The sequence below is a fragment of the Podarcis melisellensis genome (assembly GCF_964234715.1).
Source record: "Podarcis melisellensis genome assembly, chromosome: 13".
NCBI lineage: Eukaryota > Metazoa > Chordata > Lepidosauria > Squamata > Lacertidae > Podarcis > Podarcis melisellensis.
Window position 1 is genome coordinate 45,753,806 of NC_138545.1, and position 23,562 is coordinate 45,777,367.

At 43.2% G+C, this 23,562-nt stretch overlaps 1 protein-coding gene and 1 long non-coding RNA gene across 6 annotated transcripts in view; both read left to right on the forward strand.

The window, feature by feature from the left end:
* The window catches only part of ANKRD17 (ankyrin repeat domain 17), a 104,446-nt gene that overhangs the window by 60,882 nt on the left and 20,002 nt on the right, over positions 1-23,562 (forward strand). For 3 of the 5 annotated variants that reach the window (XM_081883739.1, XM_081883737.1, XM_081883740.1), the window contains exons 11-24: positions 1,492-1,579; positions 2,203-2,330; positions 3,203-3,346; positions 8,506-8,608; positions 10,423-11,181; positions 13,888-14,036; positions 14,792-14,903; positions 15,782-15,927; positions 17,087-17,229; positions 18,482-18,695; positions 20,173-20,348; positions 20,998-21,160; positions 21,648-21,743; positions 23,020-23,136. In XM_081883739.1, the coding sequence (XP_081739865.1) occupies positions 1,492-1,579; positions 2,203-2,330; positions 3,203-3,346; positions 8,506-8,608; positions 10,423-11,181; positions 13,888-14,036; positions 14,792-14,903; positions 15,782-15,927; positions 17,087-17,229; positions 18,482-18,695; positions 20,173-20,348; positions 20,998-21,160; positions 21,648-21,743; positions 23,020-23,136 (2,538 nt within the window). The remainder of the gene's footprint in view (positions 1-1,491; positions 1,580-2,202; positions 2,331-3,202; positions 3,347-8,505; positions 8,609-10,422; positions 11,182-13,887; positions 14,037-14,791; positions 14,904-15,781; positions 15,928-17,086; positions 17,230-18,481; positions 18,696-20,172; positions 20,349-20,997; positions 21,161-21,647; positions 21,744-23,019; positions 23,137-23,562) is intronic. The other 2 variants (XM_081883738.1, XM_081883741.1) reach the window with 2 other exon arrangements.
* LOC309354447 lies at positions 4,220-6,906 on the forward strand. Its single transcript, XR_014162309.1, has 3 exons — positions 4,220-5,085; positions 5,118-5,763; positions 6,579-6,906. It is a non-coding gene; the product is annotated as an uncharacterized lncRNA (long non-coding RNA).

Here is a 23,562-nt window from a genome sequence, read left to right on the forward strand (position 1 = left end):
AAAAAGAAGAAGCAGCTCCTGCCAAAGCTTATTTCATCGCATCTTTATATAAAACCACTACTATAGTATACCAAAGTCCTGGGCATGACTCTGGGGTGAAGTCTAGGGTTGCCTCCCTTCTAGTCGGTTTCATCACCAACAGTTCTAAAGCTGCAGTGATTTATAGGAGCCCATTCCTTTTGACTAGCTTTGGTAGGCAATAAAAGAAGCCCTCTTCTTCCTGCTGGTATGGCGGTTGCATAGATGAGACACTCTGGGTACTTAGACCAAGCAGCAGCTAAATAAGCTCTTAAATCTGGTAATTCCATCTAGAAATTATGTTTCTGTTGCAATCTGCATTTCCCCAAGGTGATGCCTTTGTAGTTGGCCACCTACTTATTTGTTGGGTTGCCTTCCTGAATCTTTTCAAGTTCAGCTCCAGCAGGTATATTGGAAGTACTGAGTTACTTTTAGAACCTAATATCCTTCCACGGTGTGTTGTTCCAATTATTCTTTGCATTTATTGAGCTATATGCATTCTTTCAGACATTTTTCTTATGGAGCAAGTGTGATGAATCTAGAGTTGCCCTCAAAAGAGTTGTGCTCGTATTGATTGAAGTGTATGTTTATGTGTGACTGTCACTGATTCCTCCTTTCCAATTAGAGCCTCTTGTTCCCCTAGGAAAAGCTGCTGTGGAAGGGTGGGAGGAGGAATGAATGAAGATTGCCATCTACAGTGGTGCCTCGCAAGACGAAATTAATTCGTTCCGCAAGTCTTTTCGTCTTGTGAGTTTTTCGTCTTGCGAAGCACGGTTTCCCATAGGAATGCATTAAAAATCAATTAATGCGTTCCTATGGAAACCGCCTTCAGACCAGGTCTGGGGACAATCTGTCCCCCGACCTCTTCTGAAGGCTGGCGGGGGGCGAAAGTCTTTGCTTCCCCCCCCCCGCCTGCCTTCCCGGGACAGCGGAGACTTTTCCGCTGTCCCGGGGCAATCTTAAAATGCTGGCGGGCGGCAGCGAAGTTTTTCGTCTTGCGAGGCATTCGTCTTGCGGGGCACCACTGTACTGTATTTTTTGCTCCATAGGGTGCACCGGCCCATAGGGCGCACCTAGGTTGTGTTTTTTTTGGGGGGGAAATAAATAAAGAAAATAAAGAAAGAAAAATAAATAAAGAAAAGTGCGTCCTATAGAGTGAAAAATACGGTATTTCCTTCTATTTCCTTCCTTCGGTGGGGAGCCTCCACTGGTTCCCAGTTGCTTCCATGAATAGAAGGAGCCCTTCCATTTGTGAAGGGGCAAATCTTGATCTAACCCAGCAAATTTAGTTTTGAAAGCGTAGAAAGTTTCCGTTGCAGTTAACGGATTATTAAACACTGCACTTTGAAATTTGGGCATAACTATTAGGTAAAACAACTTTGAAAAATAGAGGTTGCATGAAAAACATTTAAAAACAACAACAACTAGGAATTTCTGATTTCCAAGTTGGATTCTATTTCTCTTTTCCCCCAGGAACATGAATCTGAAGGGGGAAGAACTCCTTTAATGAAAGCTGCAAGAGCCGGTCATGTCTGTACTGTTCAGTTCTTAATTAGCAAGGGTAAGTTTGAATAACGTTTCACCTTTTTAAGGATTTTCGGGTGTTTGTTTAATAGTCCAGCAGTTCACAGAATCACAATTGAGCAAAGTATAATTTCATAGATTTGAGTCTTCCAAAAATTAAGGGTGAAATTAATTCTTTCACTTGCCTGTGATTCAGTTGAGGAAGAAAAATTGTCGTATATGCTCATGCTTTTTCTTCTATGTCAGACTTGCGTCTCCTTCAGTTACTTACATGACCCAGTGTGGCCTTGAATAATGGAAAAGAGTTCAAATTCCACTTAGCCTTGAAGCTTAGTGGGTAGATAGATCACTATTCATAGGGTGGTTGTGAGAATAAAATGGGATAAGCTTCTTGGTTATGTGATTTGGGTGCAAGTGTGGTGAATATATTGCAACACAGCGTGCAGTTCCAAAGAAATGTACAACTTTTAAGCAGCCTCGGTAGTAAATAGTCATGGTATAGGAGCCGCCACAGACGGTTATGGTTTTTTCAGGGATAGGGATGAGATTGGAATCCAGCCCCTTATAGGAGGAGATCAATGGGAAGGTTCTAACCTTAGAAGTAAAGGTGTGGTTTAGAATACAAAGTACTCTTCATCTTCTTTCTATTCTTTATGTCAGGAGCAAATGTGAATAGGACCACAGCTAACAATGATCATACAGTATTGTCGCTTGCCTGTGCTGGAGGCCACCTGTCAGTTGTGGAGTTGCTGTTAGCTCATGGAGCTGATCCTACGCACAGACTGAAGGTATGCAGTGTTTTACTTTCCATATTTTGTAGTGTGTGTTTGTGTTTTAGGGCAATAAACCAGTGTAACAGTGTGTGGTGCTGTGGTCTAAACCCCAGAGCCTAGGACTTGCTGATCAGAACTTTGGCGGTTCGAATCCCCGCGACAGGGTGAGCTCCCGTTGCTCGGTCCCTGCTCCTGCCAACCTAGCAGTTCAAAAGCACGTCAAAGTGCAAGTAGATAAATAGGTACCACTCCGGCGGGGAGGTAAACAGTGTTTCCTTGCACTGCTCTGCAAGGAAGTGGCTTAGTCCTGCTGGCCACATGACCTGGAAGCTGTACGCCGGCTCCCTTGGCCAATAAAGTGAGATGAGCGCCGCCACCCCAGAGTCGGCCACGACTGGACCTAATGGTCAGGGGTCCCTTTACCTTTAATAGTGGGGAATATATCAAAATGACTTGATTATACAGTTTGGGTATTTTTCATCCACAAATGGGTTTTGCATCAAGTTTCCCTCTAACTTTTTTATATTGGGGGGGATCTGTAAGAAACATAGGGAAAAAATTGGTTGTTATGTGATTTTTATATTCATTTCTGAATATAACTTCCTAGTAAACATTCTGTCCACTGCACCATTTACAGGCAGCCAGGGAATCTTGCTTAAGGAAGCCAAAAACTGATTAAAATGTGGGTGGGAACCAAAATAAATTCATTAAATACTAGTTAAATTTACTCTTTTAAACATCGGGAGTAATTAAAAACAATTTAAATGTTTTGTAAAATGTTAGATATCATGTAACATACCGTTTTTTTGGGGGGGGGGGTTTAGAATTCAAAACCAAAATACGTCTTTCAGTGTGGCTCCTTATTTTAACCCATGATTTCTTTCCAGGATGGTTCAACCATGCTAATAGAAGCCGCTAAGGGTGGTCATACCAGTGTGGTTTGTTACCTGTTGGACTACCCTAACAATCTGCTTTCTGCTCCTCCGCCCGAGTCCACCCAGCTGACTCCTCCATCTCACGATTTAAATAGGGTAAGATTTAAAGCGGCAGCATGCTTGCCCCCTTTAAAAATGTTTTAGAGTCAATTTCTTAGTGATGAATTTATTGCCTCTCATCTGAAAAGTAGGTGTTGTAGTCATCAGATATTGTAGAAGTCCTGGGCATGTTTAGCCTGGAGAAGAGGAGGTTAAGGGGTGATATGATAGCCATGTTCAAATATATAAAAGGATGTCACATAGAGGAGGGAGAAAGGTGGTTTTCTGCTGCTCCAGAGAAGCGGACACGGAGCAATGGATCCAAACTATAAGAAAGAAGATTCCACCTAAACATTAGGAAGAACTTCCTGACAGTAAGAGCTGTTTGACAGTGGAATTTGCTGCCAAGGAGTGTGGTGGAGTCTCTTTCTTTGGAGGTCTTTAAGCAGAGGCTTGACAGCCATATGTCAGGAGTGCTCTGATGGTGTTTCCTGCTTGGCAGGGGGTTGGACTCGATGGCCCTTGTGGTCTCTTCCAACTCTATGATTCTATGATTCTATGGTAATATTCAGTGAGAAACTGCTAAAATTCAAAGGAAATACTGCCGTCTTTTGTTAGATGTAGTTTAATCCTTGCCTTCCAGATCTGCAAGAAAACTATTACAGAGGACTCTTTGCTTGGAAAGAATATTTTGCTTATCACTCGGTTGCGCCTCTAGTGGACCAAGGCTGGAGCATCTTTTACAGGAAATAGGCTGGCCCCTCTTCAGCTTTTGCTCCTTCTTCAACAAAACAGTCACATTCTCCTTTGGCTCCTCTTAATCCTTCACCTTGGCTTGGCAATTTACTTCTTCTGTGATTCACTCTTTTTACTGTTCTTTTCCTGTATTTTCTAAAAATAAAAATCCTTCATTTCCCTCTTCTCCACGTACTGGCTTCTGGGACAAGCGGCCTGTCTACAATTTTTTTCTCATTTGGGCGAAGCAGTGAATGGACTCTCCATCCCAAGGAGCATTGGATCGTCCTCCATAGGGTGGGGGCAATATACTGAGACCTACCGCCCCACAGGCTTTAATTTTCAGCCCTTACGGAGGCAGCTTCAGCTGGGGTGGATTCCTTGAGACATGTCCAGGCAGCACTAGTCAAGATATGGGCCGTTCCTTGCCCAGACTCCCAAGCCACAAAAGCATCCCACCAGCGCTCCCAAGCAGGCCAGATTAGGCCTTTTGGGGCACATGGCTTCCCCATAGCAGTTGCGTGTAGCATTCCTTTCACTACTGGAGCTCATATTCTCCCTTATATGGAGAGATGGCAGCCTTGGCCCCACAGAAAGTCCCAATGGATGATAATGGAGCCTAGCAGTTCAGTAAGGCCTCATGCAAAACATGCACTTTAAAGGACCTACTACTACCACAGTGGACAGTCAGGAAAGGAGGACAAGCAGGCTACAGACAGCAAGGCAGAATGAAGGAATACAGGCCAAAACAACAGCAACCCTGGAACAAAACATGTTTTTCTCTGAAGGGACAGCAGGGGACAGGTTCAGCACCTCCAACCTTCACCAAGAACCCTCAAAACCACCAAAGACACCATCAGCGATAAAGTTTGTGTGTGTGTGTGTGTGTGTGTGTGTGTGTGTGTCGCTTTCAAGTATTCATACATAGTTGGCACCACTCAACAATGGATCAGTGGGTTCTGTATATCATCTACAGTTGCTGCAAAAAAATCATCAGTTATCCCATCACTCACCCTGCCTCACCCTCCAAATGCCAGATTAGGATGTGTGTGTGTGTGTGTGTGTGTGTGTGTGTGTGTGTGTGTGTATACAGCATCTCATCAACATGGCAGCAATAGATCTAGTACCCTCAGAAGAACACTCATCAGGTGTCTACTCAGTCTTCTTTGTAGTTACCAAAAAAGACCACAAAGCCTGGAAGGTAGTACTTGATCAGAAGGATCTCAACTGCTGGGTGATCAAAATTTTCTGAATGGAATCCCTAGCCCCCCATCAAGCAGTCCCTTCATCTCAACAACTTCATGACATCCATAGACTTACAGTATGCGTACCTGCATCTTCCTATTAATCCCAAGTACCACAAGTATCTCCAGTTCTTCATTGACCTGCACCATTACCAATTCATAGCACTCCTGTTTGGATTGGCCTCATTTTCAAGAGTCTTCATGAAGATAATGGTTGCCCTGTTAGCTCACCTCCACCAACAGGGCAACCACAACTACCAGTACTTAGACAACCTCCTCATCCATTCTCCAACCATGAGCCAGGTGGCCCGCCATCTTTAGGGCATTTTGAGGACCCTCCAAACTCACAGACAGGAAGAGCCATTTCCTCCATATGTAGTTCCCCATACATCTTTGTGCACTGATAAATGCCACCTGTCTTCTGAAAGGATCGTCAAGATCAAGGCAGCAGCCACGTTCCTTATATCTTCCAAAAGGATGGGCATCATGTTATTGGTTCGTATCCTGGGCCTATGCATGCCAGCCTCACAAGTCTCCCCGTGGACCAAGCTTCAAGTGAGACCACTCCAGTGGTTGATCATTCACAGCAAGCACTGCTACATCTCAGTCCCTCCATGCCTAAGAGAGACCATGTGCTGTTGGAGCAGGGATTGCAACCTCTGAAAAGGAACCCAATTTAGAGATTCCCCCAAAGACAACCATAACATCAGACACTGCCAGCCTGCAGGGCTGGAGAGCACATTGCGAGAAGCAACTGGTCCAGGTGGACTGGACACCTGTTGAGTCACAACACAGCATCAACTGGCTTGAACTTTAGCACGGCTGGCCACTTAGCACTTCTTCCACAGCATGTCTCTAATCAGAAAGGACAACCCAAGTGTTTGCTCCTATGTCAACAGGGAAGGCTGGACCAAAGCAGTGGATTGGTAACAGGAAACAACATTATTCCTGCTCTGCGTTTGAGAACTCCTTCTCAGTGGAACACATGTCCTGGATGTCCAACACACAAACTGACTGGTTGAACCGCACCAGACTGAACCCAGGGAAATGGACACTACACAATGCATTGTTTCATACTTACCTGGCAGGGGAGATACCATGATCACAATGCATTGTTTCGGCACTTTCAGTAAGTCCCAGGCTCATTAGATATAGACCTCTTAGCCTCTAAGGTGAACCACCAGCTTCCTTACTGCTACTCAAGGTTCAAGGATCCAGGAGTGGAAGCCTGGGTCTTGGGGTCTCCACGATGCCTTCCTGCCAGTAATGATTCTGCCAAGAGTTCTTTGCAAACTACGGGGGGGGGGGAGGCACAGCTGATCCTGTTGGCTCCCTATTGGGATCTTAACCCTGGCAGTGAACAAACCCCCCAACGGACACTTCTAACCAGACTAGACTTCATTTCACAAGGACCAGTCCTGCATCTGGACTCAGCCTAGCAATACCTAACTGCCTGTAAATTTGAATGGCAATGTCTGAAGAACTAGGAGCTCTCACTGATTTCCATAATTGTGCACTCCCAACACCCCTTCACCCACATCTACCAGATGATGTGGAGGGCCTTTCTTAAATGGCCGAGGCACAGGCGAGTTTCGGCGGGAACCACCTCCATCCCTGACTTATTGGTGTTCCTACAGGAAGACCTTCAACAAGGGCTCAAAACTTATACTCCTAAACAACAAGTGGTGGCCAATTCTTCTATAATATTATTAATAATAATAATATCTGACTGAGTTGCCCCAGCCACCCTGGGCTGCTCCCAACAAAATATTAAAAGCATTCTATTCTGGCATGGCCATATATGTCTGCTCTGACCACTTACTGGTAAAACACTTGCTCTGTGGAGCCGTTCTCCAAAGCCCTCCAGTTATTCACCGTTTTCCTTCCTGGAATCTTCACAAGGTGCTCTCAGCTCTCCAATGACCAGCTTTTGAGCCACTGAAACAAGTACCATTGAAGATCCTCTCTTTTCATGTCCTGTTCCTGGTTCCATCACCACAGCCCACAGAGTCTTCAAGATCAATGCCGTTTCAGTAGCAAATCATCTCAGTGTCTTCTATAGTGACAGAGTGATTCAGTTGGGTACCACCTTCCTTCCCAAGGGGCTGTTTCATTTTCCATAAGAAGTCATCTTGCCCACCTTCTGCCCAAATCCATCACGCAACCTGGAGAAGGCTTGGCATTCCCTCGATGTTTGCCCAACACTGAAGGTATATATTGCCCATACAAAGGACATACAACAAACTTCTTCCCTCTTTGTCTCATTTCACCGCTTCTTCCTGGAGCACAGGGTGACACCAACTATGCTTCCCAGATGGATAAAAACATCCATTTCACTGTCCTGCAAAGCACAGAAACTGCCTGTTCCCAAACAACCGACCGCCCATTCCATGAGAGCAGCGGCAACTTCTGCTGCTTTTTCTACAAATGCCTCCTTGTTAGAAATATGCAGAGCAGTGACCTGAGCGTCCCCAAGCACGTTCACCAGGCACTTTTAAGTTGGATGCCTTTGCTTCCTCTGAAGTGGCATTTGTTGAAGGTCTTATAACAGTCTCTCCCACCGTAATAACTTGTTGCAATTGAAACCCACCCTAGCTGGGTGATCTTTTGTACGTCCCAACCCAGTGATGCTATGCTAGCAACCGAAATAGTACTATTGTACCTACCTGAAGGGTAGATCTGCTAGCCTAGTGTAACATCTCTGGGGCCACGCTTTTGCATAGCCCGCAACACCTCTTCCCAACTCTCTTTGTGCAGTTAGCTTTCAGTTAATGGTTTGGTGTGAGAAATAGATTAATGATATTCCGAATTTCAGTTCTGGACTGTTGATGCTTGTTGAGTACGCAAAACTGAAGAGGGGCCAGCCTATTTTTTTGTAAAAGCTACTCCTGACTTCGTCCGCTAGAGGAACAGTAAGACCCGACCCAGTGATACTACATTTGACAAGCAGATCTACCTTTCAGGTAGGCACAGTGGTACTTTTTACCCAGTTAACTCTCTTGAGATGAGTATGTGGACAATTTTGTGACTTCACACTTGTCTTAAAGCAATTTTCATTATACTAGGAAAGCTACTTCTGTTAGTACAAATCAAAGCATAAGCCATCTGAAGCTGTAACTGTTGGTGCTGAGTCTATTGTATGAATTGAGAGATGTTTACACATGCCACTTCGTTGGAACAGTTTGTTTTGGTCATGTAGGACAACAAAGGATGTAACCTTAGTGTCCCCTGTTCTAGGCTCCTCGTGTACCAGTGCAGGCACTTCCCATGGTCGTCCCTCCCCAAGAGCCTGACAAACCCCCTGCCAAAGTCGCCACAACCCTTCCCATCAGAAATAAAGGTCAGTTGTAGCTCTATAGATTATCAGTAAAATACGTTTTGTAGGTGTAATGTTAGGATTGCTTTCAATTCTTCAACATCTCTCTAGTTTCTCTAGTGGGTATTTGTGGAAAACAAAATTATTAAGGGATGTTTCCCAGGAAATCTGTCTTTATGTATAAGTTAGCTAAATTGCTGGCTTGGGTTTTCACATTAATAAGGAGACATTTTTCATGGTGGTGCAACTGAGAGATAATTGTGATGTTACAATTGTTCTGGCAGAATTTCTGGCTAGCACTACACCGATAAATTTTGATATGCGTGCACTTTGAATGTTGTCACTAAAATAAATAATTTTTAACACATTTATCCTTTTCAAGATACACTTATCTGTAAAGGATTGTTAATAACTCTCCTATATTTGGGAGAAAGGAGTCAACAACTTATTTAGAAACTGGGGTGCTTGCATTCAAATGAGGGGATGTTGCCTTCTATCTTACTCACACTGTGTTTTTGTTTGCGTGTTAAAATAAAAGCGTAACTCTGTCCCTAGCGATGCACCTGCAGCTAAAACACTGTAATGTTGCTCAAATTGGTTAAAAAAACAACAACCCATGAAAAGACTTGTAATCTAGCAGTTGTTATTCTGCAGTGATGGGATTATTTGCTTTTCAGTTCAGGAAACTCAGATTGGTGGCATGTGCAAAGCCACTTCTTACGTAGAACATGGAAGTGTACTCACTGTAGGCTTTTTTAATGATTTCCATTTTTGAAGATTGGGCACTGTGCACAAGCCCTCAAATGTTAAAAGGTAAAGGGACCCCGACCATTAGGTCCAGTCGCAGACGACTCTGGGGTTGTGGCGCTCATCTCACTTTATTGGCCGAGGGAGCCGGCGTACAGCTTCCGGGTCATGTGACCACATGACTAAGCCGCTTCTGGCGAACCAGAGCAGCGCACGGAAACACGGTTTACCTTCCTACTGGAGCGGTACCTATTTATCTACTTGCACTTTGACGTGCTTTCGAACTGCTGGGTTAGCAGGAGCAGGGACTGAGCAACGGGAGCCCACCCCGTCGCGGGGATTCAAACCGCCGACCTTCTGATTGGCAAGTCCTAGGCTCTGTGGTTTAACCCACAGCTCCACCCGCGCTAACAAGCTAACATTTTTACTAAGGTACCAATATAGTGTTTAAACTTCATAGAGGCATTCAAAGAATGTGTTTTTGCATTAAACGATGTTCACGCCAGCCCCACTTCCTGCTCGACTTCTATCCTTCCCACGTTGAGTATGGTGATCGGAATGGGAATTCTTCACACATTTGGTTTGAACATGCTTAGTATCTCACTGCTGCCGAGAACCTCGATCCTGCAGGTTTCCAGATCGCGAGGAAGATTCTAAGCACTTTCAGTCAAATGTCCATAGCCTCTTCCTTCATCCCTCCCCAATCAAAGCGGGAAGGTTGGGGGTGTAGTGTGGACATGGGAATGGGGTCATATGGACTGCACCCTACAATTTAAGCGCATGTGTGTTCTTTGATTGGCAAGTAGGTTGCAATGCACTTGACTGCAGTTTGGTACCCTTTTTATATGAAGTGCACAGCTATTGTACAATCTCTGTACCCTGAAGCAACCAAGCTCTTTTGGTTTACAATCTTAATCCCTCAATAAAATGCTCAGAAGAAAAAATAGGTATGTCTCTTTTCCCCATAGAGACAGTTCACCTTTTGTGGATTCCGCAATGTGTTTGTGCTTTCTTGATCAGTAAGTCTGTAATGAGAATGCTGTTCACATGCACTTCCATTTGGTTCTGAGGGGGGTTTCTCTTTCACACAGCCACTTCCAAACAAAAGTCCAGCAACCATTTGCAACCAAACAGCCCAGATGTACAAGGTTACATCGCCAATCAGTCTCCAGAGAGTATTGTTGAGGAGGCTCAGGGCAAGCTGACAGAGTTGGAGCAAAGGATAAAGGAGGCCATAGAGAAGAACGCCCAGCTGCAGTCTTTGGAACTGGCACATGCCGACCAGCTGACCAAGGAGAAGATTGAGGAGCTGAACAAAACGAGAGAGGAGCAAATTCAGAAGAAGCAAAAAATCTTGGAGGAGCTGCAGAAAGTAGAGCGGGAACTGCAGCTGAAAACCCAGCAGCAACTGAAAAAGCAATACCTGGAGGTGAAAGCGCAGAGAATTCAACTTCAGCAGCAGCAGCAGCAACAACAGTCGTGCCAGCACTTAGGACTTCTGACTCCCGTTGGCGTAGGAGAGCAGCTGACCGAGGGAGACTATGCACGCTTGCAACAGGTGGACCCGTACTTGCTCAAAGACGACCCCCAGCAAACGGCGGCCCAGATGGGCTTCGCTCCAATCCAGCCTCTTGCAATGCCTCAAGCTTTGCCTCTTTCTGCGGGTTCCTTACCTCCAGGGTCTATTGCAAATCTTACAGAACTGCAAGGTGTCATAGTTGGACAGCCAGTATTGGGCCAAGCACAACTTACAGGGCTGGGGCAAGGAATTCTGACAGACGCACAGCAGGGGTTAATGGTAGCCAGCCCTGCCCAGACCCTCAATGACACGCTGGACGACATCATGGCAGGTGTGTATAACTTGTTACATACAAGTGCAATGTCGTATGCTTAAAAAAAAAAAAAAAAAGCAGTTGAGGCATGCCAACATTTTTATTTTCTTTCAGCTTTACAAAGCCTGGGTTGTTTTGGCCCCTTATTTTAGAATTACCTGAAATAGAAGTGAAACCAACACTCACATTTAAGTTTGCTTTTGGCGAGTTACGTTGTCCCTTTTAGTCCCAAGCTCCGGAAGTCAGAGGTTTCTGCCTTGATAAAGGATTCTGTGTTTCCTGCCCGCTCCCATGAATTAATTTCTCTTTTGAATTACAGCCCATTCATGTTTCTGAAATACATGAAAAATACTTTGAATTGATTTGAAATACCTTGAATTATAGAAGAACATTACTTTGGGAAGGAGGACTTGGATAAGAAATTTAATTTTCTACTTTTTTTTACTTCCACTGTAATGTTTTGAAGAGATCATAGCCAAGATCAATCTAGACATATTAATGCGCTCCTTCCAGAGCTCTGTGGCTGCAACAGAGTTCTCCATTCCCTTCCATCCCCATTGCATAAACAGAGCTAAACAAGGAAGGCCTTTTCTGCATGGACCGCCATTTGTGCAAATTGACTCTGGGTTTAAACTGGCATTCCTTTGTTAACCTGAGTTCATGGTTGTTTTGGTTTAGCAGAATAGGTGTTGCCAGTTCAGATTCATCTGGCCATTCACAGCTAGACATCTTTTGATCAACCCTTTGAACACGCGAGAAGCAGAAAGATAGCAGTAGTTAAAATAGGGTTGTCACCCTAACCTGGCTTTTTAAAGATGATCTGTGCTACCACTTGTAAATTTTACCGATTTACAAGTATTGTAGCTTCACTCTGCGGTCCAGAGAGTTTACTGTGCAAGTCAAGCTTGCATCTGCCACAGGCCCTTCATTTCATTTCAGCAGCCTTAGCCGGCTTTATTACATATATCTATTCTAGAAGACCTTCATTTGGGTCATTTGGCAAATCCACCCAAAGAGTTATGACACACATCTGGCTCTTAGGTTATTTGCCCTTAAATATTCCAACTGGTCCGTGACTTGGCCAGAAATCTGTTTTTTGGTGTGTGTTTTTTAAAGTATAGGGGCAAGTTGGAATTTCATTTACACAAAGAAGTTGTTTAGCACCCTTTCAGAAGCTTTGTGGTGATACTAATAGAATATTGGTAATTTTCACCTTCTGGTGTGTAGACAGCTTGTTTCTTGATACCAGTCATATTGAATCTGAGTTTGAGCATTTAGTGGTCTTATTGCCCCATGCTCTCATAGTTATAGCCATGTACTGATACATAAAGATGTTAACCTTAATTATAGGATAAAAGGTATGAAAGACCACAACATGGTAATTTACTTGCTCAAAAAATTCATATTCTGCTGGCAGTTAAGATTTGTTTCAGTGTGTATCAATGTTTTCTAAGACGATTAAAATAAAGATAATGTGAGCTCTGACTCTGAATTTGCTATTTCTTGTTCGACATCAAATTCTTAAGGTTTTGATTTCCCCCTGGATATTTTTTTTGGTGAGAGAAGCTTCTTAAAGATATTTAATACAATTGACTTAATTCAAGGACTGGTTCCCTTGGCTTCTCTGGGAGCAGGGCTCGGGCAGGTTCCCCCCCTGCTTTCCCTGAATCCCTTTACGTCGTTTGTACCCAGGAATCATGGTTTGTAACAAATTATCGCATTTACTTGAATGTAATGTGCACCTTTTTTGGCAAAATTTCATCGCGAAAATTAGGATGTGCATAAGATACGATGGCGCTTTAGATTCGATTGCAACCTTGAAAAACACCGCTGACACAGCAAATACTTTTTTGGTTTCAAGGTTGTGAAAATTGAGGTGTACATTAGATTCGATGGCGCATTAGATTCGCATAAGTACAGTATAGTTAGCTTAAACTAGCTTCAGAAAGCATGGTTTGAAGTCAGATTGTTCTGAAACTGACATGAGTTTAAACAAGAGGCTCTGGTCCGGATGCCACAACAATCAAACTGTTAAGAAAGGTGAAAGTAAAGCAGTTGTAGTCCTCCTGGCCATGCAGAAAGTGCAGGAGCCCAAGACTTACAAGAATTCCTACATATGGTTCTCTCACTAAAGCATGACTTTGTTTGACATGCAAACTGGGTCCAGTGCCTTCTTATCCTAGGTCAAATATTTTGACCATAGTTCCCTGAGTTCAGGAATCCCTATAGTTCTTCTCACTAAATACTCTGATCCATACATAATTGTAGCTTTGTGGTTTTCGTTTTTCAGACTGTTGGGTAGAAGCAGATATATTTTAAGAGGGATTGGAGGTTGGCTGTTGGGTTCTAACAATCCAGTCCCAGATAGCCATTTTTAAAATGTCGAACCTCTGTTCTATCAAACCTTCCATTTCTCAGCAACTCTTATCCGACATAGCAGTACATTCCAAACAAGAATTAAATTGGTACAGGCTAAATTTTGGACTGTTCTCATTAGGGCCAAATGCTGTCTTCTGCCCCCATACAGCTGACTCTTCTTGGCTACGTTTTTACCCCAATGAAAGAAAGGCAAGAGCGTGGCATGTTTTGGAGATTGATTCAGCCCAAGGAATACCGCTTTTCCCATCTTGCCTAACATGCAGCTTTTAATTAGACCATTTTGAGAAACTTTCAGAAGTTCTAGCTAATCATACTTCTAATAAACACAATTGTTCTCTCCAATAGCAGTGAGCGGAAGAGCATCTGCGGTGTCCAACACCCCTACCCACAGCATCGCGACGTCTGTCTCCCAACCTCAGACACCAGCTCCAAGCCCTATCATTTCTCCCTCAGCCATGCTACCAGTCTACCCTGCCATAGATATTGATGCGCAGGTAAGCCAGCAATAAGCCATAGACTTGCATACTCACTCCTCCAGTTCTAAGAAGTTTAAAGCTGCTTCTTGTGTTTTTGAGCGAAGCACAGTTGCCTGTTACATCTGAATATCATGAGCTATGATTTGAACCTAACCATGGTTAGAGAAAATAATCCTGGTTTGTTAGATAAAACTCTTAATACACATGAAGATGGGAGAACACAAGCCCAGTGTTTACCACAGGGTGTCCTTGTTGCATCAAATCACAGCTTGTGATATAGGAACTGGAATGCGCATGTACATTTACTCAGTTCTGACTTGTGCTTTTGTGTTTTGTTTTTGACATGGAGACATTAGGAACATTTTTGGGAAGTATGACTCCCGGTTTTAATAATAATAATAATAATTTATTATTTGTTAATTTATTATCTGTTGTATTTGTATTTATTATTTGTATCCCGCTCATCTGGCTGGGTTTCCCCAGCCACTCTGGGGGGCTTCCAACAAAGACCAAAAATACACAAAAATGTCACACATTAAAAACTTCCCTGAATTGGTGATTCTTTATCAGAGACTGAATTAGATGGATTTCCTAAATTGCACTGTGTTTATTACAAAGCAGCTTTAGAAGCAGAGCGTCTCGTCCAAAGAGACTACAGGCAATAATATTTCACATTTAATGATGCTTGTTGTAGTAGTAGTTAAATGATGTACATTTCCTTCACAAAGTATAAGGAAAGCCATTAACGTGTTGAAATGGCCTTTGTCTTCCAGACTGAAAGTAACCATGACACTGCGTTGACCCTTGCATGTGCTGGTGGACATGAAGAGCTGGTGCAAACGCTCCTAGAGCGGGGAGCTAATATTGAACACAGGGACAAAAAAGGTACATGCCTGCTGATAAAGTAATGGTATAAACAGAGTTTTCTGTAGGTGACAGATTAACATATGCTGGTTTTGACCTTTAAAGCCCCATGTGGCCTAGGACTCTCGTACTTACAGGACTGCCTCTCCTGGTATGTCCCGCAGAGGACCCTAAGGTCCATGAAAAATAATAGCTTCAAGGTCCCGGGCCCTAAGGAAGCCAGGCTATCCTCCACCAGGGCCAGGGCTTTTTCAGTGACGGCTCCGACCTGGTGGAATGCTCTGTCCCACGAGACTAGGGCCCTGCAGGACTTGATCTCCTTCCGCAGGGCCTGTAAAACAGAGCTATTCCTCCTGGCCTTCAATTTGAATTAGCCTGTTCCTCTTTTCCCTTTCCTCTTCTATGAAGAAACCCTTTCTGGGACCCCACATTTAAATTCTTGTTAACACACCTCCTTGCTGGCCCTAGTAGGACCAACTTGGCCACTTAGCCCTGGTGATCATTCAGTGTCTACTGACTGGGCCCCCCCCCCCAAAAAAAATGACCCCTGAATTTTATTGATATTGATGCTGCATTTTATGCTGTTTTTAAGTCACGTTTTAATCAATGTTTTATATTTGCTGTTAGATACCCTGAGCCTGGTTTTTAAACCGGGAAGGGTGGGGTACAAATAAAAAATTATGATTATTTATTATTATATTCCTGTGGAAGGAGATCCTCCTCCAGCTAATGTGTGTTTCTGCTGTAGATAACATTTTCCACCTGCAAAATTAATTTCATTCCAGGTGTCCTGTATTAGGGTGGTTGTTGTTGTTTTGGTTTCCTGTTAAAATTCGTTGTTATCTTAGAAATGGGTGCAAGTCAAAAATCCTTGAGCGGTGCCTTTTTTCCCCTTCCAGGATTTACCCCCCTTATTTTGGCTGCTACAGCTGGTCATGTCGGTGTTGTTGAGATCTTGTTGGATAACGGTGCAGATATTGAAGCTCAGTCTGAGAGAACCAAGGACACCCCATTATCTTTAGCTTGTTCTGGAGGAAGGCAGGAGGTGAAGTAAACAGTACCCATTGCTGCGTACTAACTGAAAGCCTTTCACTGTGATTAATGCTTGTCATCTAACTCCAATCCTTGATTCTGAACACACTCCGTGAAAGCTTGTTCAGCTGTTTCCAGTTAGAATTTACAGAATTCTAATCAATTTAAAAATAGGTGTTTCTGATCATCTCATCACATGAACTCCAGGCTCGTGAAGGCTAATGTTAAACATGTGTCTCCCAAACTGTTACTTCCAAACTGAGGTGCAGTATTAAAATGCCAGCTCAGCCCTGGACACGTAATATTTATTAACAGTAGTAATTTTTTGCTAGCCATATTTTATAACCAGTGTAATCTACTGTTTTGTGTTGTTTACTTGATTGTGCAAATTACAATGGTTCTGGATTTCAGCAACTTGGTATGTTGTTTTAAGTTACCTAAAGACCACCCTCTAGTAGATGTCTTCTTTTTCATTATTATTACTGCTATTGGCATCTTTTTAATACTGTAACTGTGATTTAAGATATCTAAGGTAGAACCGGGTAAGGAGTTTGTCAAGTCTTCTCTGTTTACTCAGATTTTCCTTGGTACCCCAAAGGGCCAGAAAACAACAAGGGTGTTTACTAGGTAAAATGGTGGTAGTTATCCAAAGAATTTTATGACTAGCTCCATGTATATAGAATCATACAACTTCAGAGTTGGATGGGACCACAAGGGTCATCTAATCCAACAAGTGACACTACTTATTTCAAATAAGGGTTCTCTGCCCCCATTTACCTTATGGAACATGTATTTGGGAAGCTTCTCCAGTGTTTCTCTGTTAAGTAGCAAAAATGCTGTGACATATGAATAAACAATATCTAATTTAGGCACCATTTGTATATGAAGTGCCATTACAGCCCCAAGTCAATGTATAATCATCTTGCATGGTTAAAGCAGATCTTATAAGTGTTTATACCATGGCTTAATATCACTAGCATGGTACATAACCATACATTCTCTCTGAGCCACGTGAGCAGAATTGTGTGTTCTACCTGGGGTAACACAGAGATGACAATAAGCCTCCATTTCCACGCTGCTGCCCGAGGGGCCTCTAACTGCAGTTCTGTGTTCAGGAAGGGAGTGATAATCATTTCTCGAAGGTAACTATTCGTATTTTTACAACAATTCAGGTGGTGGAGCTTCTGTTAGCTAGAGGGGCAAATAAAGAGCACAGAAATGTTTCTGACTACACCCCTTTAAGCTTAGCTGCTTCTGGTGGTTATGTGAACATCATCAAAATACTGTTGAATGCCGGTGCAGAGATCAATTCAAGGCAAGTTCTCTTTCTACGCTTATTTCATGGTGCTCCTGTTTCTTGTTATGTTCTTCCATTCTACCCTAGGTTCACAACAGGGTTCCAGGAGGACCCATCTCAGACCGAGAGAAGCTTTAGACTGGGCTCTTGATCCAAAGAAAGAGAAACAGAGCAAATTACGGCTGGCATCTATGCCCAGACTAGGTGCCCTGGTGGCCCTGTTGCTGCAATATAATTTAGTGGACTTCTAGTGCCTGTTGAATCCTATTGAGATAGATTTCTCTTTTTCTCTCCAGCAGCTATGTGTCCTGTGACAGAATCGATTCCTTGTTATGCTCCCTCCACCATATCTAGTCATGTCAAAGCATCTTCTATGAGTCTTACCTTGATTTCATATGACAACCCACTATTTACCATTTTACAGCTCAATGATGAACTGTGAAGGGATCCTACTTGAAGATTGAATCCTCTCCTTCTACAGTGAAGAGAAATAGTTGATAGTCTGAAGCAATAGATAGGAGAGGTTTTTGTGCATAGCAATCCTATCCAGTTTCCTGAGCCTTTGCTTTGGGAAACTCTAAAAGCAGCCATCTGGGGAGAATTCATTAGTGGATGCTGTTACAGAAAGAAAGAAAGAAAGAAAGAAAGAAAGAAAGAAAGAAAGAAAGAAAGAAAGGAAGGAAGGAAGGAAGGAAGGAAGGAAGGAAGGAAGGAAGGAAACATGCCCCTTACTGATCAAAGACATAGCTGAACTGGAAACTTAAATATAAACATAGAGAGCAATCTGCTGTATAACAAATCCAAAGAGGAACTGAATTAAAAGCTCTTGAAATTATTATGATTATTGGCTTGTAAATTTACAAAATGTGGTTAAACTAATGGGGGCTAACCATAACTAATTACACTTACAGGTACAGTGGACCCTCCGGATACGAACTTAATTCATTCTGGGGGTCCATACGTACCTAAAAGGTCCACATCTAGAGGTGCCGCTCCTGCGCACTCACGCGGCGCGATAGAGTGCTTCTGTGCATGTGCGCGTGGCGAAACCTGGTTTGCCACGTTCACAACCCAAAAGTTACGTTACCCGAAGGTAACGTAATCCAAGTGTCCACTTTATATGGCCTCTGCAGCTCCCATTTAGAGGTCTACAGGCACCTATAGGTTCATATGTACGTGGACTTTCATATTACAGAAATAGGTAAATGCGAATTTAAAAATCACCATGCTATATAAATTTAAAATGTAACCTGTGTTCATTTGTTTCCAGAACTGGTAGCAAGCTGGGCATCTCTCCATTAATGTTGGCAGCCATGAATGGTCATACTGCCGCTGTTAAGCTGCTGTTGGACATGGGTTCTGATATTAATGCACAGATAGAGACCAATAGGAATACTGCCCTGACACTGGCCTGTTTCCAAGGAAGAACCGAAGTGGTTAGCCTTCTCCTCGATAGAAAAGCTAATGTTGAGCACAGAGCTAAGGTAGGAAGATCTTGGTTGAAATGTCTTCAGCTTAAATTTGGTAGTACTTCCATTACTTTTCACACTCCAGGTGCTTGTCTGCTCAATCTCGAATGTACACAGCCGTTCTATGTCCACCATCAGGGTAAACAAATTTTATTTGCTTCATTGGAGCGTTGACTTTATATCGTTCCTCACTGCCTTGCGAGTAACTTTGCAAAAGGTGGAATATACGCTTATTAAATACAGCAAAAAAATCACCATGCTTATTACATTTATATACTGCCCTTCTGGCAAGGCACCCAAAGAGGTTTACAGTGGTACCTCGGGTTAAGTACTTAATTTGTTCCGGAGGTCCGTTCTTAACCTGAAACTGTTCTTAACCTGAAGCACCACTTTAGCTAATGGAGCCTCCTGCTGCCGCCACGCTGCCGGAGCCCGATTTCTGTTCTCATCCTGAAGCAAAGTTCTTAACCTGAAGCACTATTTCTGGGTTAGCGGAGTGTGTAACCTGAAGCGTATGTAACCCGAGGTGCCACTGTACTAGGCAAAATCCTAACATGGAAAAATGGGACAGAATATTTTCAGGCAAATTTCAGGAGTTGATGCTGGCTCTAGCTCCCTGGCCTGTGTTTCTTCTCTTAAGCCTTTCCTCAAGACCCACAGACTTGCCTTAAGCAGCCCCAGGGAAGTTGGGGTTGCCCCAATAGTTATCTCAGACTGTTGGTGGCCCTTTCTGGAGTTGTTATTCATCCATTCGAGGAGCACATGTGGTTTGTAGTCCTTTGCTTCTGTTTTAAATCATCACTATCAAAGATGAAACAGGTTTGATGTGGATGAGGGGGTGAGTTTTAAAAACTAAGTAAAAGGAGGGAGTTCTTTATTCCCAACACATTCTATTTGGTGAGAAGTGGAATGGGTATAAAGTGATGAATCTGTTGGCTCTCTCTTCATTCAGCTGTTAATAGTTGAATATTCCATGCAGTAGAGTGTGCCTGATAATAAACATACCTGAAGGAGAAGTACACCTGAAGGAGCGTCTCCACCCCCATTGTTCTGCCCGGACACTGAGGTCCAGCTCCGAGGGCCTTCTGGCAGTTCCCTCGCTGTGAGAAGCCAAGTTACCGGGAACCAGGCAGAGGGCCTTCTCGGTAGTGGCGCCCATCCTGTGGAACGCCCTCCCACCAGATGTCAAAGAGAAAAACAACTACCAGACTTTTAGAAGACATCTGAAGGCAGCCCTGTTTAGGGAAGCTTTTAATGTTTAACAGGCTATTGTATTTTAATATTTTGTTGGAAGCCTCCCAGAGTGGCTGCGGAAACTCAGCCAGATGAGCGGGGTATAAATAATAAATTATTGTATTATTATTACAATTATTATGATTATTATGATGGATTATGAGTTAACAGTGGTCACTGATACTCTATAAACCAGAAATGATTGTTGCCTTCTTGCAGCCATAGATTTTCACACGTTTCTAATGTATTCTTAACCTAGACCGGCCTGACACCCTTAATGGAAGCTGCCTCTGGTGGATATGCGGAAGTAGGCAGAGTTCTTCTAGACAAAGGTGCAGATGTAAACGCTCCGCCAGTCCCTTCTTCAAGAGACACAGCGCTGACCATTGCAGCAGACAAAGGGCATTACAAGTTCTGTGAGCTGCTTATTAGCAGGTACCATATTTGATACGATTTGAAGGGGAGGATCAAGAGGCCTAGGTTACAAAGAATGTCACTGGCTCTAGGATCCTGATACGCTATCGATGGGTGTTTACTAATGAGTTTCGTTGAGCCCACACAGAAGTTGCACTTATAAGAGTAGAAGAGTTGGTCTGATGAGAAAGTTTCGATTGGTGATTTTTTCAGGAAACAACTGTGTGTGCTTTAAATTGTGCATCTTCATTGAAGGTCTGGCATAATGTTCCATTCCTGAGTGGCAATTCCATAATTGCAATTCCAGAGGCACTACTATAGAGCAAAGCAGGAAATTCTAGTTCTGATGTGGCACTAGAAGTCCTCCTATGTTAGCTGCACAATGACAGCATTACATTTTTATTATATAGGAAGAAAATGGCATCTGTTAAGATAGAAGTTGTGCAGATGCCAGGAGTTCATGTTTCAGAAATGAACTATTTCAGAGTTGTTTAGAAATGGTTTTATGAACATGGTGATGTTCTCTAGAAGTGCTGTCCCTCCAACTTCCACCACCTTTCTAAAGCCAGTCGCAATAACCAGTCCTTCAGTTCAAATTTTTTGTGTGTGTGTTTTAAATGGTAAAGTATGCATTCAGTATTTTCATCAGGCTTTTTGATTTTTTTTGTAGGGGAGCTCACATCGATGTCCGGAACAAAAAAGGAAATACTCCATTATGGCTTGCTGCAAATGGTGGTCATTTAGATGTTGTCCAGTTGCTAGTGCAAGCCGGAGCAGATGTAGATGCTGCTGATAACAGAAAGATAACCCCGCTGATGGCAGCCTTTCGAAAGGTAGAGTGAAAGCTTTTGCTTTGAACCCTCTTGATAAAAAAGAACTAATTTGTTGCAGCATGAATTTGGAAATATAACTGCATCACCCACACAGTGCGTGGCAGAAATTTAATAAATGGACTGCTACACTTCCCATAGCATACGGTTTTCAGGGGGGAGACTTATATAACCGTTGCAAAAAACAACATATTGGCAGTGTGTGCACTATTGCAATTGAATAAGCTGCCCTCTCTGCTTTTCTGTATCTCAGAGTATTTTCAAATGCCTTGCTTTATTAAAGAGAACGGGAGTTTTTCCTTCCCTAGCTTCACAGATTGGCAATTTTTGTATGCTTCTGAAGCTCCTGCTGCTTTGGGGAATTGAAGTTGCTGCTGTTACTCTTTTCACTGAATTGTCTTTTATAGTTTAGTTATTTCACTTAAATGCATTTAAATGTGCAGCCTGCCTTCATGTGAAAGGGACTAATGCTGGAAACCTTCATTCTTAGGGTCATGTGAAAGTTGTACGCTACCTAGTAAAAGAGGTCAACCAGTTCCCATCAGATTCAGAATGTATGAGATACATAGCAACAGTTACTGACAAGGTAAGAATAATGTGCTGCTTAAGTTACGCAGCAAAACTTTGGTAAAACCAGTGTTTGCCGGTAAGCTGATGAATACATCATAAGTGCTTATGAAAACCTTGCATATCTCAACCCTGAACAGCATTGGACAGACTACCGCATTTTTTGCTCTATAAGACTCACTTTTTCCCTCCTAAAAAGTAAGGGGAAATGTGTGTGCGTCTTATGGAGCGAATGCAGGCTGCGCAGCTATCACAGAAGCCAGAACAGCAAGAGGGATTGCTGCTTTCACTGCGCAGTGATCCCTCTTGCTGTTCTGGCTTCGGAGATTCAGAATTTTTTTTTTCTTGTTTTCCTCCTCCAAAAACTAGGTGTGTCTTGGGGTCTAGTGCGTCTTATAGAGCGAAAAATACGGTATTTTTCTCTGACTTTACACTCCCAATTCAGTTGTATGGCTTCATTCAAGAGCACACTATTTTTTGTTTTAGTGTGTTTAAATATTTAACCTTCCTAATCCCAAAGTTACACAATAAAATACCACAGGAGGGGGGGGGAAATAAAATGCAGACCAAAGTTACCATTATTAAATTTCTGTGCCACCCTTCATCCGAGGATTCCAGGAAAGTTTGCAATATAAAAACACAAAAATTACAAAACAATAACACCCCACACCCTCACGCAGTTTAAAAGGTCATCAATAATTTAATTATCCAAAGGTTGCAAAGCGCCTCTCCCTTCCCACTTTTTCTTAATATATTCATATCTGGTCTCAGCATAAGAAGTCCTTTCCTTGGTTCCAGTGCCTATATACAGTCTTTTCCCCCAGCCAAACTTTTTCCAATACTAGAGCACTTCTGAATCCTGTTTTGCCATTTCGAATCTCTTGACTCCCACTCTAGAGAATTCTGTCCCTGCGGCATTTGCTATTCCACACAACCTTCCCAAAGCAATTACAACCCTATGGCTTTTACTGGCAGAATAAAATCCCTCTCACAATGTTCTGTCTTGTTTGTCTCCTCTGCAGCCATCTTTCCATTCTTACATGAGGAGACACAGCATATCCACAGTCATTAGCAGTTCAGCCCCTTTAATGCCACAGGAGCCTTCCAATCCATTCCTTTCATTTCTGCACTCTTGCCTGTTCGTTGAGCAGCCTCCCTTCCTTTGCAGGCCACAATGAGCCCCTCACGCTCCCTGTCAGTTCCCTTATTGCAGTGTTTGAGGCTGGTACATCCATTATTTGTTCAACTACTTGTGCCAATTCAGAAATGATGTTCTTTTTGCATTGTCCTCGCAGGAAATGCTGAAGAAGTGCCACCTCTGTATAGAATCAATTGTTCAAGCCAAAGACAGGCAGGCTGCTGAAGCAAACAAGAATGCAAGCATTCTTTTAGAGGAGTTGGATTTGGAGAAGGTAAGTAACGCTGCAAGTTCAGATTTCCACTTTAAAACACTTTATAGGCTGGCTTTCTGTAGTTGCTCAAGGCAGGGCATACAAGAATAGGGGAAAAAAATTAGCCATCAAAAAACACTCCTTGTGGTGGAGTTGAGGAATCCCCCTAATGTAGGGTTACCAGACGTCCCCGTTTCCCGGGGACAGTCCCCGGATTTGCGAAAAAGTCCCCGGGAATGTCCCCGGGAAACGCAGCAGTCTCAGCAGCCCAGAGCAGTTGGCTCTGGCAGGCTTCAGGAGCTGCTTGGAAGTTCCTATATGATGGTGGTGCAGGGGCTCTAAGATGGGCTGCCCACCTTCCCTGACCCCAGCAGTTAAGCTGTGAAGGGAGGTTTCATGCTGCCTATCGGAGCAGCCACCTAATTCCTACTTGCATGCAAACAGGAG